Here is an 18,818-nt window from a genome sequence, read left to right as displayed (position 1 = left end):
GGCTGAAGGAGACTGCGAGCGGCTGCGGAGGTTCCGCGGCCGCATCAACAGCTGATCGGCGGTCGGAGGAGATTGTGGACGGGCGCAGAGGGTCCGCGTCAGCACAGACAGCTGATCGGCGGCTGAAGGAGACTGCGAGCGGCTGCGGAGGTTCCGCGCCGGCACAAACAGCTAAGGGGCAGCCGGGGACGTCTACCGGTGGTCACGCAGCGCGATCAACTGAGCGGCAGCTAGAAACAGCCGCCGACGGTCGCACGGGCCTCACGGGACTTTTCGGGTCCGATGGCGGCTTGGAGAGTGTGGGTGGCTGCTTCGGAGACCTGGCGGTTGTAGCGGCATGCAAGGTCTGCGAAGCAGCCACCCACACTCTCCAAGCCGCCATCGGACCCGAAAAGTCCCGTGAGGCCCGTGCGACCGTCGGCGGCTGTTTCTAGCTGCCGCTCAGTTGATCGCGCTGCGTGACCACCGGTAGACGTCCCCGGCTGCCCCTTAGCTGTTTGTGCCGGCGCGGAACCTCCGCAGCCGCTCGCAGTCTCCTTCAGCCGCCGATCAGCTGTCTGTGCTGACGCGGACCCTCTGCGCCCGTCCACAATCTCCTCCGGCCGCCGATCAGCTGTTGATGCGGCCGCGGAACCTCTGCAGCCGCTCGCAGTCTCCTTCAGCCGCCGATTAGCTGTTTGTGCCAGCGCGGAACCTCCGCAGCCGCTCGCAATCTCCTCCGGCCGCCGATCAGCTGTAAGTGCGGCAGCGGGTCTGGCGTTCGCCCGCCGAACAGTTGGGGGGTGCAGGCGCCAATGGGCCTTCGGTGCTGCGCGGGCATTGTTGGAAGTGCTCCCCTGGTCCCCGTAGGGCTTGACACCCCCATTTCGGCTGCTTTGCAAACTGCTTCCTCCACCCCACCCCACCCCACCTCACCCCTCCCCGCAAAAGATGCCGGGGTCGACAGCGTTTTTTCTACCCGGAACAAGCAAACACGCAGGCAACCCTGCACTATTCAGCTCAGTGAAGTCACGCTTGAAACGGCTTGAAACGCCCGATCAGCTGATTTTCGGGGCGGAAAGCGTGCGGTGTTGTTGTGTTTTTTTTCCTCCCCCCGAAAGTGAACTGCAGCTTTCCGTACTAGTGTATTTGTACTGCCGCGAGTGACAACTGACAAAGCTTGCCGGTGTGATCTTGATTTTGGAACTGATGAAGTCTGTTAACTAATTGATTGGCACTCCGGTCGCTCATCGCCGTGAAACTAGACCTTGTTTTTGGGGTTTTTTTTTTGTACTTTGGGCTGATCAACTGGAATAAATGGAATAAATAAAAACACTGGCATGTCAAGACACCAGCACAAAGACCAAGGTACAAGCAGCTCTCCTTCAGTCATTATTGAAACATTTGATCAGCCCAACTTCTTCTTCTTATTATTATTATTAAATCTGTTTTTTAACCAAGCGTGACTTCACTGAGCTGAATAGTGCAGGGTTGCCTGCGTGTTTGCTTGTTCCGGGTAGAAAAAACGCTGTCGACCCCGGCATCTTTTGCGGGGAGGGGTGAGGTGGGGTGGGGTGGGGTGGAGGAAGCAGTTTGCGAAGCAGCCGAAATGGGGGTATATAGAGGATGGGAGGTTCCCACCGAGAGAGCCAGCAGAGTTGTTGTCGAAGCGCGTCACACGCCTTTCCAACCACCAGAGAAGGGAGGAATAAGAAAGAAACACACACACACACACACACACACACACCAGGAAATCGAGGAAGCTTGCGTAAGATCTGAAGGAGACACGATCGTGGGAAAGGCACCGAGCGTGCTGTGGAAAAAAAAGAAAGGGTGGACTTGGGCTCGGCTGGTTTCGCAACGGGAAATGGGAAATCCCCGCAAAAGATGCCGGGGTCGACAGCGTTTTTTCTACCCGGAACAAGCAAACGCTGCCCCAAAACTGGGGCGTTTCAAGCCATGGCTCCTCCGGCAACAGTCGCTTAAGCTGCAGTTCATCCGGTTCCCCCAGCCTTTCCAAATATTCCAGGCTGGAGCATTCACTCCCTCCGCAGTTCCTCCAGCCATTACGAGCCGTTTCTGGTTAAGTTCAAACAAATACAAGCAGATTCAAGCCGTGGCTCTTTCCGCCCCGAAAATCAGCTGATCGGGCGTTTCAAGCCGCGGCGTTTCAAAACGGCCACAATCTCCCGGCAAGACCTCCTCTGCAGTTCCTCCAGCCATTACAAAGAAACTCTGGTCAAATTCAGGCCGTTTCGGTCTAATTCAGGCAGATGCAAACAGATTCAAGCCGCGGCTCTTCCACCCGAAAATCAGCTGATCGGGCGTTTCAAGACGCGGCGTTTCAAAACGGCTACAATCTCCCGGCCAGACCTCCAGCTGCCTCACCTGACAATCGGGGAGGGGAGGGGAGGGGGGGAGGAAGGAGGAAGAAACCAGCGCACCCTTCGCCCTTTTATTGTCGCAATCGAAGAGGCAGGAGAATGCGGGGTGGGGAGGGGAGAGAGAGAGAGAGAGAGAGTAGAAATCCCTATTTCCGGAGCCGAGAAGAGAAGCACGGCTACAGCAGTCGCTAGAGTTCCCCCCAAGGGGGCGGAGAAAGAAGAACTCTCGGAGCGTTTCTTTCGTAAATACGCGCGCAGGCACACACTCGCCCAGCCGCGCGCTTCGCCCAGCTTCTCGCGGGGAGTTTGCAAGCCCTTCGTTTCTCTTCAGGGCCGTCAGAAGGGCGAGCAAGTCTCTGCCCTGCCCTGCCCTGCCGTGGGGGTGGGGAGCCAAGCGCGCTTGACGTTCCTGGAAATGAGAAGGACCTGCGGAGACTAACACCAACCCGAGTGCCCAAGCGGGTCTTCTCAGCGTCAGGCAAAGTAGCTCACATGCAAAACAAGCCCGGCAGAGGAGCCGGAGCAGCTCCGCTGCTGGGGGCGTGTCTCGGCCGGGCCTTGCAGGATCTGGGCCGGGCGCCTCTGCTCGCCGCTCCGGCTCCTCTGCCGGGCTTGTTTCGCGTGTGAGCTACTTTGCCGGCCGCTGCTGAGGGAAGATCTCTGGAGAGGAGCATAAGGTGAGCTGCTGCATTTCCCAGCCTCGGCTTATACTCGAGTCACTAACTTTTCCCATTTTTGGGGGGTAAAATTAGGGGTCTCGGCTTATATTCGAGTCGGCTTATACTCAAGTATATACGGTATGTCCTTTATTTTGCTATGTATGTGATCCATTCAGTCAGAAATGTTGGTTTCTCATTGTATAGCATTGTTCTTGTACTGGGAAAACAGTTGCATTCGTTTACTGACTTACTGAAGTGACTGTTTCCTCCTTCCTTGCAGAGAAGAGAGATTGGAGAGGAAAGGTTTATAGGAGAATAAACAGGCACACAGTGGAGAATACACACCAAAGGGATTTTCTAGTGCTGGCTGTTTGCCAGTGCATTCCTTTGATGTATTCTCCCATTGTGTGCCTGCTTACTTTCTTTTAATTTTTTCCTCTACAATGACTGTAAATACAGACATCCATTCTCTTATTATTAATTATCCCTGCACCTGGGTGAGCATTCCAAAGGACTGGGGAGTGGGAAAACGGAAAGCTTAAATTAAGTCATAAGCACAGTCAGTCATATTTTCCAGTTAGTGTCTTGTGTCACTTGCTGACCACGTTTCTGGTCCCAGACTACCTCTAATGGAGTAAATGCAGCTGAATGCATTGTGCTTCTGAACTTGCAGTCCATGATAAATATGATACCACATCGCTCTTTTAACAGTGCTGTTGCTAATTACTTTGTGTGTATTGATAGGCTAAAGATGCACTTAAGAACGGTGAAGTACCTGTTGGTTGCCTCATGGTCTACAATAATGAGATTGTAGGAAAAGGAAGGAATGAAGTTAACGAAACAAAAAATGTAAGTGATTTAGGGAATCCTATCCTTTGCACTATATATATAAATAGAACAATCATCAAGTAGGTTTAAAGAAATTCCATTACTTCAGCTATGTTTAAAACCTGTCTTGTATAATTTGGGAATCACATAGCAAATTGCTATTTTGGAATTTTTATGTTTTGAGTTCCTGTTTTCTAAAATTCTGGTTAAAAATGCTGTGTTCTCTATAAACACATCTCTCCAATTCTGGAAAACCATTTTATATTTTTCTTATTAGCAGCCTTGGGTTATTTCCGTGTGTTCAGCAACCATTAAAAGTTAAAATAGTCTTGAATGAAGGGGACTTGTGACTGGTCCTCAAAGTTTGGCTGTTACTTGTTGTACTCTGAGGTCTGCCTGTAACTTAAGAGGGACATGTTAATTTTTTTTAAATAGAAAATGTTTAGTGTTGATCTCTGAATGCTAGTGAACTTCAATTATTACTAATTTTTTATGTACAAATTGTTTTATTTTTCTTTTATCAACTGTTCCACATTTAGTTTTGTTACTATTACCTAGACAAGACCAAGTTTCAAAATATAGTGATAATAGTTCACAGTGTCCAATTTTCAAATATATTGTTTTTTTAATTCCCACAATTCCTCGGACAGAATAATCATTGGCTGAGGTTTATGGAAACTGTAGTTTTAGCAAGATTGCATGTTTAATGAAATCAAAGCTTAAAAGTTCAAACAATAAAAACTAAACATTCAGAATTTCATAATAAACTAGAAACTCATGACCTATTGAGTCATTATTTCAGAGATACTTCCTTACCTAAACAGAGAAACAGAATGATGAAGGGTGGGCAAAAATAGTGGAAGCAGGAGTGACTTCCAACTTTGCAGTGACTTTACCATTGAATTTCCTTAGGGGAATCTGGCAGGGACCAAGGGATTGTGAGACTTTCTGGGTAATTGTCACAAAATGTTGAAAATGAAGATCATGTGACACAGCAGACAGTAGTCAAAATTTCCCAAAGTTGGGAAGTGCAATGCAGAAAATAAACATGTCGTGGTTTTCACAAGAAGATTCTAATCTCCCCAAAGAGTACACACACTCGGTCGTTACTGCAGTTACTCATCTACATGGAAAGGGGAAGAGAACAAGTACAACAATAAGAACAACTACGAAACCTGGCTTGAATACATGTTTGTTTATTATGATGATGAAATATAATCCTACTCCTGCCCCTTAAGAAGTCTTCAGCATAGTTGGAGAAGATGGAAACTTCAGTGTCCCTGGCAATTCATTCAAAACAATGAACTCTATCTAACTGATTTTATGAGGGGAGAATTTTAACAGTTCTTAATAAGACCTGAGAGCATTTTAAGTCAGGAATTCTGCCAGCTTTCAGACAGTAATTGTAGTTGCACCCTAGAGTGTTTTATAGGATTTATGGCACCTGCTAAGCACAATCTCTTGAAGGACTATTCACATTAAAATTAATTTGTAAGATGGTATTATTACAATAGATTTTAGCTAAATGCATTTTGTTTGCTTCACATTTTCTATTAATGTTCGGTTCCTTTTATCGAGTAGCATATTTCAACTATCCAAGAATTAATTGGTCCATTGTTTTCAGTTTGTACTTATAAATTTATAGTACGAAGCATATCGTGAAATATATAAGCTATTTTAAAAAAAATGAGGGAAGAGTCTTACATATCTAGATTGTGCATGCTTTGCTGAACAAAAAAAACCTTCCTGTTTTGTAACTACGGTATATGTTTTAACGTATTTAGATTGGTGTTACAAATCACCCTTCTTAGAAAGTGATATACTGACCAAGTGATGCACTTTTGGGTAATTGTTCAGTGGGCAACGTTTTGAACATGAACTGTGTTTTGGATTATTTGGAAACTACAGGAAATTCAGAATGGAACAATGAGATTGCTGAATGAATATAAACAGAGAGATCATATCCTGCGAGTTTGATACAAGTATACTAACTCTTAGTTAGTTGCCAGGCACAGTTCATAAAGGTGGCTTGTTTAAACACCTTTTTTCCTGAATGTCTTCAGGGCTCCGGTCACCTGTTTGAATCTGCCCAAATACTGCAATTATTTTCAGAACTTTTTCTAAGCTTCTCACTGCCACTGGAGGTAAAGCTGCAGGAAATTATAGATTTTACTACTGATTTTTATCCTTGCTCTGCTTTTTATTTTGTTGATTTGAGGACTGCTGCTTTTTTGTCTTTACAAACTGCTTTGAGAGTCTTGTCAACCGCAAATGAAGCAGGCAGGCTTGCCCCTTGCACAAAACTATCCCCTTTTCCCCACCTCGCCCCTTGTCAGGCCGCCACCCCGGAAAGGTTGGGAATCGCTGATGTAGATCATATCGCAAAGAAATGAAAGTACATGCATGTAAAAGCTTCAGTGCCAAATGCTGCCATAATTGGGGAAAAAACCAACAGGTGATGTAATCCATGAACATATATATAAAGCTTATGAGAGCATTTCCTATTCTCTCCAGTAGATCAATCTTTTTTCCTTGCATTAATTGTTGGAAGGGTTAAATGCAAAATACAGAGCTGATACCTGGCAGATAGAGGAAAAATTTTGCTTGTACCAATCCTGACTTTTTTCCTGTCTTCTTTGTCCTTACTTGTTTCAAACATTGAGATGGAAAAGTCACTAAAGCAGAGACATAGCTCCGTGCCTTTTTTTTTTGCTGATGATGATGATTTTTATTGTTTCGACACTGGATTGCTGTGGCTCTTGCAGGGGTTTTTTTGGTCTGGAATTGTCTTTTGAAATTGCTCCAGTAAAATAAAGACAAAAGGCACTGTATAAAATAACATCAGTGTAGCGAAATAAGATTTCACCTACATTGGTTGTCATTGACCTTCCCTACTTTACAGTGGAAATTTTGAGAATCCAGTATTAAAAAAAAAAGATTTGTAACCATGGCAACTGTTAGGTTTGTGTAGGTGCTTTTCACAAATATAAATACTGTGCCCTATTCTACTATGACTCTTTTTTAAAAAAAATGAGGCCTGGATTCTGACAAGCTGTTTTGATAGTATGAAGATACTTATATGTCAGCCAGGGGAATGTATCCCTTAGAGCAGTGGTGGCGAACCTTTTAGAAACCGAGTGCCCAAACTGCAATCCAAAACCCACTTATGTACCGTTGGGTGCCGGGTGGGCGTGGCCCATTGGATGGATGTGGCCCACTGGGTGGGTGTGGCCAATTGAGTGGGCGTGGCTGTAGTGGTAATGGCAGACTGGGTAGGACTAAAAAGTTCAATCAATCAATTCCAACTTTGCGAGATCTTTTTTTTTCCCCGTGAGAAGTTGAAATTGATTAATTGAACCTTTTTTTTGTTTTTGCACACGGCAGTGGAGGCCTAAAGCGAAAAGGTTTTATAAAACCCAGCTGACGGCTTAGGACTGGGGCGACGGCACGCGTGCCCACATAAAGGGCTCTGTGTGCCACCTGTGGCACTCATGCCATAGGTTCACCACCATGACCTTAGAGTGACAGGCTAGGATTGGGGAAGCACAACCTGAAGTCTACTCTCAGCTGTCAAAGTGTCCAGAATGATCTGGCCAATTGTTCTCTCTCAGCACAAGAGCCAGCACGCTATACTTTTAAAGACATTGGACTGACACCAGCATTTCCCTCAGGCTTGGAGGCTTCCTGGGTGATTTGGAACCAATTATGCTGTTGTGAGAAATAATTGGAGGAGAGACTGCTGTGTACAGCACCTTGAGCTTCTGATGAAAAGGCAGAATATAAACCTAGCAAATAAATAAATTGTAACAAATTTCCAACAGGGGTCAGTCTCATTTGTGTTATTTTGTTTTATTTTGCTTATAAAGCAAACTCTAAAAGACACTGAGTTATAATCTTGCCCTTGTCTCTTAATACAATACAGTAAGCATCCTCAGGCATAAGAAAGTATTTCACTCCATTCTTCAGTGAATTGTTTGAATTGCCTTAATCCAAACAGCATCTGGACTACCACAAGCAAATTAGTTTTCAGCTTCGGGGAACCATGAAAAGCACGGAGAATACAATCACAGAAATGAAGAAAACTAACCTTTCTCAACCAGTCCATGCTGTCTTGTAATACTGAGAATGCTCATCTCCATACACTAGAGGGCAATAGAGTGAGGAAACCTGTCCTAGGCCATTTTCTCCAAACCGTAGTTCTTGTAATTCTCTTAAAAACAGAGTTCTTTTTCCTTGTATGTATGTTGGATTTATTTTATTAAATTGGTTTGCCACCCATCTTAATCACAGTGTAACTGCAGGCGGCTTACAATGTTAAAAAGTATAAAACTATACAAAGCATGCATATGACACTGCCCCGTTGGAGCCCCAGGCCAACTGGCAAAGCCAGGTTTTGAGGCTTTTATGAAAGGTCAGGATACTTAATATGCAAAGTAACCCATTTTATGTGGCACCAGTTCTGATATTTTTTTTTTTTGCTTTATTCCCACAGGCTACTCGCCATGCGGAAATGGTAGCAATTGATCAGGTCTTGGATTGGTGTCAACAGCACAAGAAGAAAGCCGAGGAGGTTTTTACCCACACAATATTATATGTCACAGTTGAGCCCTGTATTATGTGTGCAGCTGCTCTTCGAATGATGAGTATCCTTCTCCAAATGTTGGCCACTTAATCCTTAATACAGAATTCTGTTTCTCAACTTGAGGGACCATGGAAAGAAGGTCCTCTAAGCTATTGTTCTCCAACTAGGTATTCAGAATCATACAACCTTTGAATTTTTATTAGCAAATATTGAGATGGATAAGCTAGAAAAGAAGGTGATATTCTGGGTCAAGTCCACATCAGGCAGGGCAAGTGCTTGTGCAATATGTGAAATTTTGGAATTTTGCTATGGCAGGAATATATTCATTTAAGCTTCTTTTCTCCAAAAGATTTTGTTAAATTTCTGGTTCTGGATGATGGGGTGTAGACAGGAAATCCAGCAATATTTTTGCCCTCGATTTATGGGTTGGAAGGCATCTTTTGTTGGAGCAGGGGGAAATGAGAAATATTTTGTCTGAGGAAGTTTACCACTTTTGTAATAAGTTGTCTATGGAAAGGATGAATCTATGTATTGTAAATGAAAGGAGATTATTATTATTACTACATTGCTTTTTTTCTTTTAATGTTGTATATTGGGTTCATTGGGAATTGGGCAGTACTATATATAAATGTTTGAAACTCAAATACTTTAGCCACCTAATGAGAAGGAAGGACTCACTGGAGAAGAGCCTAATGCTGGGAAAGATTGAGGGCAATAGAAGGGGACGACAAAGAATGAGGTGGCTGGATGGAGTCACTGAAGCAGTAGGTGTGAGCTTAAATGGATTCCAGAAGATGGTAGAGGACAGGAAGGCCTGGAGGAACGTTGTCCATGGGGTCGCGATGGGTCGGACACGACTTTGCAACTAACAACAAATATATAAATGTAAATAATAATGATAATTATTTAATAATAATATAAAGTATAAATGACAATATAAATTCTGAAAATGGAATACAAAAAAAAGAATCCAATTTTGGAAAGATCTATGTGAAACTCAAAAATACTATAATAAAAATGCTGGATGTATAAAAGAATTTGAAGATGGATGTAGTAAAAATCAAGTGGAAGAATTACTGTAATAACAGCACAAATGGTTAATCATGTGAAAACAATAAAAAATTGGTGAGAACATATAATTGAAAAAGTTGTTGAAAATGAACAACTTAAAATATTGTATTGTGGGAGTTTCAAATGCAAACTGATAAAGTCTTGGCTGATAACACACCCGATTTAACTGTGGTTGAAAAGAAGGAAATGTGGAAAATTGATAATACCAGGAGATAGTAGAATAGAAGATAAAGAATTGGAGATTACAGAGTACTGAGATCTGAAAATCAAAAATGAAAGATTATGGCATAAACCGGCTGTAGTGATCTCAGTGATTATTGGCATAGCAAAGAATCTTGGCTGATAACACACCCGATTTAACTGTGGTTGAAAAGAAGGAAATGTGGAAAATTGATAATACCAGGAGATAGTAGAATAGAAGATAAAGAATTGGAGATTACAGAGTACTGAGATCTGAAAATCAAAAATGAAAGATTATGGCATAAACCGGCTGTAGTGATCTCAGTGATTATTGGCATAGCAAAGAATCTTGGACGGCACTTAGAAAATCTGTGCATTGTCAAAAATTTCCATCTGTCCATTACAAAAAACCCCACTGCTTGGATATGAATATTTACCATGCCAATACAGTCCAATATCCCAGGTCCTTGGGAAGAACTCAATGTGTATGAAGGCCAACACCAACTAAAGAACTGGCAGCTGTGAGTTCACGCTGTTATGATGGTGGTGGAGGTGGAGGAAAGTTGGCATATTAAAAATAGCTGGACTGTCAATTAAACAGCATTGTTAGTATCTCTATATTATATAGTATCTGTATATGATTTCTTATCTAACCTAGTTAATGCCTTAACTGATCTGCATAAATCCCGTTGGTTGTGTATGGTTGCCAAAATGAACGGTTTGGAGGCTGTGGCTCAGTTCTGAATATCTCTTCTGCTACCTTGACAGATACAGGGGAACCATTTCAAGTGAGTAACTTATTATGGGGCCTTTCTATGTATTCATAAGAATGCAATATATATCAAAGTGGTGTAGCAATGAAGACTTCGCTCCAGAAGGCCAAATCAACATTTTGGAAGTCAGCATGTACACATTATTTCAGGACTTAAGCCACCCATTTTTTAAAAAATTGAAATGATTGACTGGAATGCTTTTCTCTAATACAGAATCCGTATGTTCTCCTGCATTTTGTGATTGAGTGGGCTATTTTTCATAATTTAATAAAAAAAAATAAGAGTTTGGAATAACTGCTGATAATCAAGGTAGGTTCAATGAATGCACCGAACCACATAATACCAGTGAAATTAAGTCCAGAGGTAGAAAATCAAAGGACATTTTGTACAACAATTGTTTCTTTGTCTAAATGTCAAATAGAAAAAGAAAAATTGTTTATGTTTAGATAAAACAAAAAATTGCAACTGTAGAAATAAAATTGGGTTTTAAAAAAGAATCAGTGTGTAAATGTTTTCTGATATTTCATCTAGTAATTACATTTTAGCTATGTGTTGTATTACGAGCAGAAATGTTTGCATTTTAAAGATCTTCAGACATCATAGAAAGCAGTCCTTCATTTAACTATATGCTTTTTAAATTTCTTGTTCACTGAGAATATCTTGTTTTATGTGTGTATGCCTATATATTTCAAGAAATGAATATTATCTAAGGATAATCTGTGCGTATAGTAGTATCATTAAGTTATTGTGCTGGGTCAAGAGATCTTGACAACTAGAGAGAAAAACCAATTGATGAAAACAAGTTTTTTGGCAGAAACTTTCTGTGGACCTACTAACCAGCAATCCATGATTATCTTTTCACATTTGTTTTAAGGTTGTATTTCTGAGATTTCTTTAACCACAGTTTCATAGTTCCACGTCCTGGTTTCCAAGAGTTTCTTAAAATTGATACTTCCCAATTTATAAGTGTAGTTTCGTAATTTCAGGAATTGTTGAGCTACAACATTTGGGGTGGGTTGAAAGAAGCAAATGCACTTACTTACATGTCCACTTAAATAGTTTTATTTCCAACCATAGCTACCTCAAGTCTAAAAAGACTCCTTTAAGAATTTGTGCCAGTCAAATGAAGGAAAGAAAAAAGGATTGTAAAAATGCCTCCTCCCAATTGTTCCCCAAATGCCCATGAAATAAGGCTCTGCTGAAAAAAACCTCTTCCGATAACATATATATCATCCTCCCACTTTTTTTGTCCTGTGCTTTATTCTTGTCTTAATCAAAAGTCATGCATGCATTCCATTGCCTTTAAAAGTTATCTAGTAAACAATGTTTAATAGGTGCTGTTCTTATTCTAGCACTCCAGCATAGCAACAACAGAAGCTATGTCACTCACACTTTTGAGTTTTTAAAGATAATGAACTCTTAACTGGGAAATTCTGCTGATGGTATGCCTTCATTTAAGATGCATTTTTGAGCAACATGTTTGATTTCTTTAGTGCATAGCCGGTTATCGATCTGAAGAAGCTGTAGAAATGCTGAAAACCTTCTACAGACAAGAGAATCCAAATGGTAAAAACCTCATATCAGCATTTCAATCCATGTGGATTTTTATAGATTTGAATAGTAGTAACTTCATTTTTTTTCTTTTTTACAGCACCAAAATCAAAAGTTCGGAAAAAGGAATTCAGTAAATGAGTGGCTGTTGTAAAGTTAACCAGTCTACAAAAAAATAATAAATCCTTGAATGATCTCCACAGTGCTGGCCTTTGCTGGATTAAATTATTTAGCTCCAGGAGGTAGAAAATGACATACCTGTCCCTCTTCAATATGTGATAGAATGTAATATGGAAGTTATGATAAATTAACAAATACAGTTGTGGATCAAAATGTCTAGTTTGTTTTCCCCTGGGTGCCAAACTGCAAAGATATTGAAAGAACAATCCCAATTAAGGCAGAACTCTTGCAACTATTGATTTTGAACTTGATCAGAGGTTCAACTAATTAGGACAATTCGTGCTTTGCCAGTACATACTTGTGCTGATTTCTATTGTCTTGTAAATTATTTGGATAAGAATTCTATATAGAACTCTGTCAGCCTCCAGTTCACAAAGTTGTTCACTAAGTTATACATGCTGAGTCAATCTTCCCAGGTCACTTGCTTCATTGGAATTTCTCTTGGGAACTACTCCAATTAGTACTAGGACTTCATTAAGCTATAATACAGTCCAAGCCTTAGTCATTTTAATCTAGTTGAGTCTATTCTAGTGCTAGTAGAGGCTTTCCTGTCATTTCCTATGTGTGATATATTCAACTGAAAATAACGATAAGAAGGGGGGGGTCTTCTGCATAAAAACCATGTACTCTTTCACTGAAATAGTCCAAATATGAATATATTAGACAAGGTCTAATTGTACCATTTTCTTCATTGCATCACAGGGCAAGTTTAAGTCTTCCTAGAGACATCGGTGTTCAGACTTTTGTAGAAAATATTGGCAATATTAAATTTAACATTGTGATAACTGAATTGAAAAACTTGTACTCGTGCCTGATCAGCTGCTGCCATACCTACTTTTTTCAGATGAATTCCTGTTGTAGCAATTGCAATTAAGGATCTGTTGATTTAATTATATTGTAATATATTTGCAGTAGAAAATTCCTTATAATATTGAAGGCAGGCTATTCAGGTTAGCAGCGTCTATCCAATCTTGGCCAATGTTGAAAGGCTCAGCAGGGCCAGAACGGTTTATTCTTTGGAAATTCTAGAACTGTTGGACTGACTGCAAAGTTGAAAAAGCATTCCAGAAAAAAGGCAACAGAAAACCACTTCTGTAATGTTGCTAAGAAAATAACATGGGTGTAACCATGAAGTCACCAGGAGTCATGGTAAAACTTGAGGGAATTTACTGAATGAATTACCAATTCAGGACTTGTGTACCTGTGTTCAGTTACAATAACATTTGTAAGGGCTACTTTTCCTGAACATATGTGTAGCTGAAATGTTGAAGTTATATTCAAATACGCTAGTGTTACCCAGTCTTAAATGCAGTCATTTTGATAATGACTGTGCAGGAAGTTAATTATATTGCCAAAATACAATATTTGGGAAAGGGTCATTCAGAAGAAGGCAGAAGTAATTAATATTAGTGAAGGAATACAATGTTGCCAACAGCACCATTGTTAAGCTTCCATCTTATACATTCTGCCTCATCTACTTGGCTCTCTGATTCTCCTTCCTTGCCAGAAAAATATGTGGAATTTGTTAATGTTTGGGGGAGTGGGGAAGCAACTGTTTGTCTCATAATTAACTATCTAATTTAACTCAGCTAGAAGCCCAGATCTTAGCTGGCACATTCTGCATTGTAGGTCCGGTTCAGGGGAAAAGAGCCTTGGTGGAGCAGTGGGCTAATGCCTCCTTAAGTAACACCAGCTGCCTTCAATTAGTGCAGGTTCGCGTCCCACCAGGCTCAAGGTTGACTCAGCCTTCCATCCTTCCGAGGTAGGTAAAATGAGGACCCAGATTGTTGGGGCAATAAGCTGACTTTGTAATAATGCCGCTTGGGGGGGGGGGCTGAAAGCCCTAATAAGCAGGCATATACATAGAATGAAGGCTATTGCTAAGCACATTGATTTGTGCTTTAGATTGTAAGGCGCCCTGAGTCTTCGGAGAAGGGTGGGATATAAATGGGCTTTAAAAAAAAAATACTTGGTTCACTATAATGGTTACCCCGAAACTGAGAAGTCATGGGAAACCACAGCAGATCTCTGTATCTTATGTCAGATATACATCATTTCCATGTGAAATTCTCACACAAGCCCTGCCCCTGGGACCTGCCGCCCATAGACTACTAAATCTATATACTATAGATTTGTAATACTACTGTATAAATCTATGGTACGTACTATAGATTTATCTATACACTACTAAATCACTCTACTATTAATTGTCATGTTCAGTCAGCTGAAGTGGTACATCCTGGTGAAATAATTTTTGAATCAAGATACCTCAAATCTACTGCCTTTAAAAAATGCATACAAACTCTGGGACCCCATTACTCCTCTGGGATTGAAATTTCAACCTGGCCTTCAGACCAGGTGTATGTACTGAAAGTGTTATGGCCGCGGCAGCCTTCCAGTACTTCTGCCATCAGCCGGCTCATGTGATCCTGATTTATGACACGTCCCGCCAGCTTCCTACAAACAGTCAATGGGAAAGCCGGCAGGAAGTTAGAAATCACTCCTCCTCCCACTGCTTTGTTTGGCCCCTTGTGGTCATTCTGCTTATCTCTTTAGGTAAGTGTTAGTAAAGTTCATTTGCCACGACAATTATCCTTCCATCATGCTGCACTATCTTTTTCTGAAAGGATGACCCAGCGGGTCGTTGGGGATCCAGTAAACAATAAATTCCAGGATGAAGGGAATTTCCTGCTTTCTGCCACATTACACTCTTCAGGATTGGTTGCTGTGCAACAAGAGTGATGTTTTTCCATCTGTGCGGTAGGATTTGTCTGTTGACCTTGGGGGACCGCTAAGCTTGGGTGGGGATAATGAGTCTGTAGTCATTTCGCATGATGACATGCCTGGGACATCCTTGCTTGTAAAAAGGCAGACCGTGGAGATGGTGTAGAGGAAAATAGAGAGAATATGGTGAAGGCATGCCAGAACTGTAAAGTGATTTTAAAAAAAAGACAAGAAATGACATCTCAGCCCTGGGAAAAGGAGGGAGTGTAATCTCAACCCCACCTTGATTCTGGGTGCTATTAGAGGGAGCAGAGGGTAAGTTTGAGAGCTTTCAAGACTTGGTTATATTCTACAACAATAGAGTTCCAACAGTCCTTGCGGTGTCTGTTTCCTGACCTGGCCTGTATCAAAGGATTGACAGGCAACAAGGAAATGCAAAGCCAAAGTTTCAGAACAAACACTTGAAAACTTTATTGGATTATTTTTAGATGTATTGTAAGGCACATCCAGAAGAGGACCTCACTGTTCCAGCAATGAATACGGTAGTTCAGGAAGATTGGAAGGGAAGTCTTGCTTTCCCGAAATGTGATTGCTGAGCGGATAAATAATTTGGGCAATAATCAAGTACTTGCCTGTGCCTCCTGGATTTCAATGTCATGGGTTGTATGGAACCAGCTTTCCCCCCTCCCTCTCTCCCCCAGTAATTTGTTGTTATAGTAATTTCAAGGAATCGAGATCTGTATTTCTAATACCCGTCATCCTTTTCCCAGCCTGGCTTTCTCGATGTAGTAATTTCACACTGCATGAGGACAGAAAGAAAACAAATCGATCGCTTTGAAGCAGCTGCTCTAGCACTTTGGTTTTCAACAGTTAAGCTTAAAATTATCTCTCATTGACTTCAAAGGCACCAGTAGGAGGACTGAAGTAGGTGATGGGAGTTGCCAGATCTGATAGCTGTGTTCTTGCCTCCGACTCCATTTTTGTGAAGTGGGGGAACTCGTAGAGCATTCGTGCAGAAGCCGGAAATGATTACTTATAATGGTTTTTAAAACTGTACTCACCATGCGTGATTCCAGAAAGATAGGTTTACCACACTAAGGTAAAAATTGTTAACAAGCATAGTTATTTAATCATAGGCTGTATGGACTATACAGATAGTCCTTGACTTACAACCATATGTTTAGTGACAGTTTGAAGTTAAAACTGCATTAAGAAAAGGCTTATGACCATTTTTCACACCATTGCAGCATCCCCATGGCCAAGTGATCAAAATTCAGATGCTTGGCAACTGGTTCATATTTGTGACATTTGCAGTGTCTCAGGGTCATGTGACCATCTTTTGCCCCTTCTGACGAGCAAAGTCACTGGGGAAGTCAGACCTTTTTACTATTTTAACAACTGCAGTGATTCATTTAACTGTGACAAGAAACATCATAAAATGGGGCAAAGTTCACTTAATTGACTCACTTAGCAACAGAAATCTGGGGGTTAATTGTTGTTATAAGTCAAGGACTACCTGCGTAGGATCTGATATCCCTTTGCATGATTAATACAACTGACAGTAACAGGATGGCATTTCTTTTGTTCTTGTAGCATAATTCTCTTCAGATCTACTCAAAAGCAAGCTCCTTTTGCTTAAATAGAATTTTTTCTCAGATTAGCACATATAGGTTTGCAAACTGTTCAGGATTACAGTGATAGAGATTATTTTTAAATTGTTTTGAGTCACAACATGATCCCCATATTTACTATTGGGCAGACCAGGTCACAAGCCTTTGCATAGTAGGTCTAGGAAATTATTCTTACTCATAAGAATTATTTTTTTTTAAAAAAAAACCATTTAGAATAGTCCTGAGGTTTTTTGGTAATAATTTCTTCCTCATGTGGATAGAAAAATATGCTCCAACTGTGAGTAAATGGATGTGGGCACAGAATTAGGGGCCACTGTGTTCAACCTGTCCCCTGAGAAGCATGAATATCAGGGGTGTCCAATGTTAGTAACTTTTAAGACCTGTGGATTTCAATGCCCCAAATCCCCCAGCTAGCCAGGAAGACTTGGGAATTTGGGGAGTTGAAGTCTACAGGTCTTCAAGTTGCAAAGGCTGGACATCCCTAATATATACGATTGCAGCCATAGTATAAATTGTACAGATACCCCTGATCTATATCATTGCAGTAGTAGGTATAAATTTGATGAAATGAATTTTCAACCACATTTGTGGAAAAGTAACCCCTCCTTTTACATAGCTATATCTGGGAATGGCTGTACTGTTTTACAAATACAATCGATCATAAAGTAAGCAGGGTTATGGAATCAACTTTTTTTAAAAAAAAGCAGAGCTAGGATTGAGTGATACAGTCATATGATGCAAACTTGGACTAGCTTGGGATCCTTCGGTGCATACTTGCCTAAGCCTTCCAGGATCTTTTCTGGATATGTTATCCTCTCCCTTCCTTCAGTGAAATTGAGTGGATCCAGGGGAGAGAATCAAGCAACTATTCCTAACTTGAGCAGACCCTCCCTATATCCTCCGGTGGTGTCCCTTAGATGCCAGATCAAAACATTCCTCTTTTCCCCAGGATCTGGGAGTTTAAACTCATTTCATTTGTAATCACGTCCTTTTTTTTCTTTTTTCATTTTATCGTATTATTTCATGGATTATAATTTGCCCCAATATTGAGCCTACTATAAATATTTTAACAGATAAAGAAATCAAGGGTGTTTCTCAGCTGCTGCCTTGTTCAAAGCTGTCTTATGAATGATGTATTGATTATCATGAGTCAGAAAACAAATAATTTCGCTGGAACCTATAATCCTAAGAAGATGCCTAAATGGTCCCTCGGGGGCTTTCTATGTTCATACTTCTGGAAGAAGAGGCAGATCATTCCATAAGTCTTGAGTAGTTGCTGGAGCTTTTCTTATACTGTTCGGTTGGAAAAGCAGCAGTAATGCCACTCAGCACTTTTGATGGAAAGGGAAAAAGGAGAAAAATGAAATTTACCTCCCTGTTTCCTCCACTTAAACATCTGAACCTGATATTCGAAATGTGCTTTCCGCACATAGTTTTTGGCAGAGTGCTGCGGTAGAGAAAATAACGATACAATGTGCAAGCTGGAGAAGGGGAAAAAAAATCTCTTTAACAGGAGGGGGCAAAGCTGTAATCATGATACTGCTACAGACCAAAGATTTCCTTAGCAACAAACTTCTGCAAAAATAAACATTTGGCTGCTGTGTTTGGTACTGGTAGCCAGCGTGACGTAGTGGGTAGAGGAACATTAGACTAATTCCCTGCCCTGAAATTACAGTTGCCAGACTGAAATGTCTGCAATCAGGCCATCTCTGCTAAATTAGGGTTGGTTGCATAAGCACGAAGGGGGCAAGAACTGCCAAAGGCTTTCTCTGGCATCCTAGAATTTATTGTTCAACATCTCTCAGAGCCTCAAGAGGCTTTATATGATCCGAGAAGATGTTAAACACTCATCTGAGAGGAAATGTGTTTCCTGTGTTTCCATAGAGACCCTGGATGTTTTTCAGGGCTGTGCTCTTCCCCCTTCTTCCTTAAAATATGTGATTAAATATACGTTGGAGCAAATTCCGACATGCATCTCTGCAAATTTGACTGGGTTGTTAAAACTGAATATTCTTGCATCAAGGAGGATCATAGTCTGTAAGGACGTAGCTTTTCTTCACGGCTTTCTGGCTTAGCAGCAATTTCCCAAAGAAAGCCAACACCAGATAAATCAACCCCTTACTCTCTTAGATCCCAGTTCCAGAAAATATTCCAGTATTACTTTGGCAAGACGGTCAGTCCTGGATTTTTAAAAGGGAGAGCTAGCCAATGATCGTTTTTTTGCCAGTTTCAGATTTCCAATTTTGTCAGCCAACATTGCTTTAAGAGTGTGCATT

General features: G+C 41.3%; 1 protein-coding gene across 1 annotated transcript in view; it reads left to right on the top strand.

The window, feature by feature from the left end:
- ADAT2 (adenosine deaminase tRNA specific 2) overlaps nucleotides 1-18,818 on the top strand; it is a 41,455-nt gene that overhangs the window by 3,989 nt on the left and 18,648 nt on the right. The window contains exons 2-6 of the mRNA XM_081312584.1: nucleotides 3,767-3,871; nucleotides 8,343-8,493; nucleotides 10,365-10,471; nucleotides 11,950-12,022; nucleotides 12,108-12,249. Coding sequence (XP_081168710.1) covers nucleotides 3,767-3,871; nucleotides 8,343-8,493; nucleotides 10,365-10,471; nucleotides 11,950-12,022; nucleotides 12,108-12,148 — 477 coding nt within the window. The 3' untranslated portion in view covers nucleotides 12,149-12,249. The remainder of the gene's footprint in view (nucleotides 1-3,766; nucleotides 3,872-8,342; nucleotides 8,494-10,364; nucleotides 10,472-11,949; nucleotides 12,023-12,107; nucleotides 12,250-18,818) is intronic.

This window comes from Vipera berus, assembly GCF_964194415.1.
Source record: "Vipera berus genome assembly, chromosome: 1".
Taxonomy (NCBI): Eukaryota; Metazoa; Chordata; class Lepidosauria; order Squamata; family Viperidae; genus Vipera; species Vipera berus.
The sequence above is the reverse complement of the archived record's forward strand: the minus strand, read 5'-3'. Positions and strand labels throughout refer to the sequence as shown.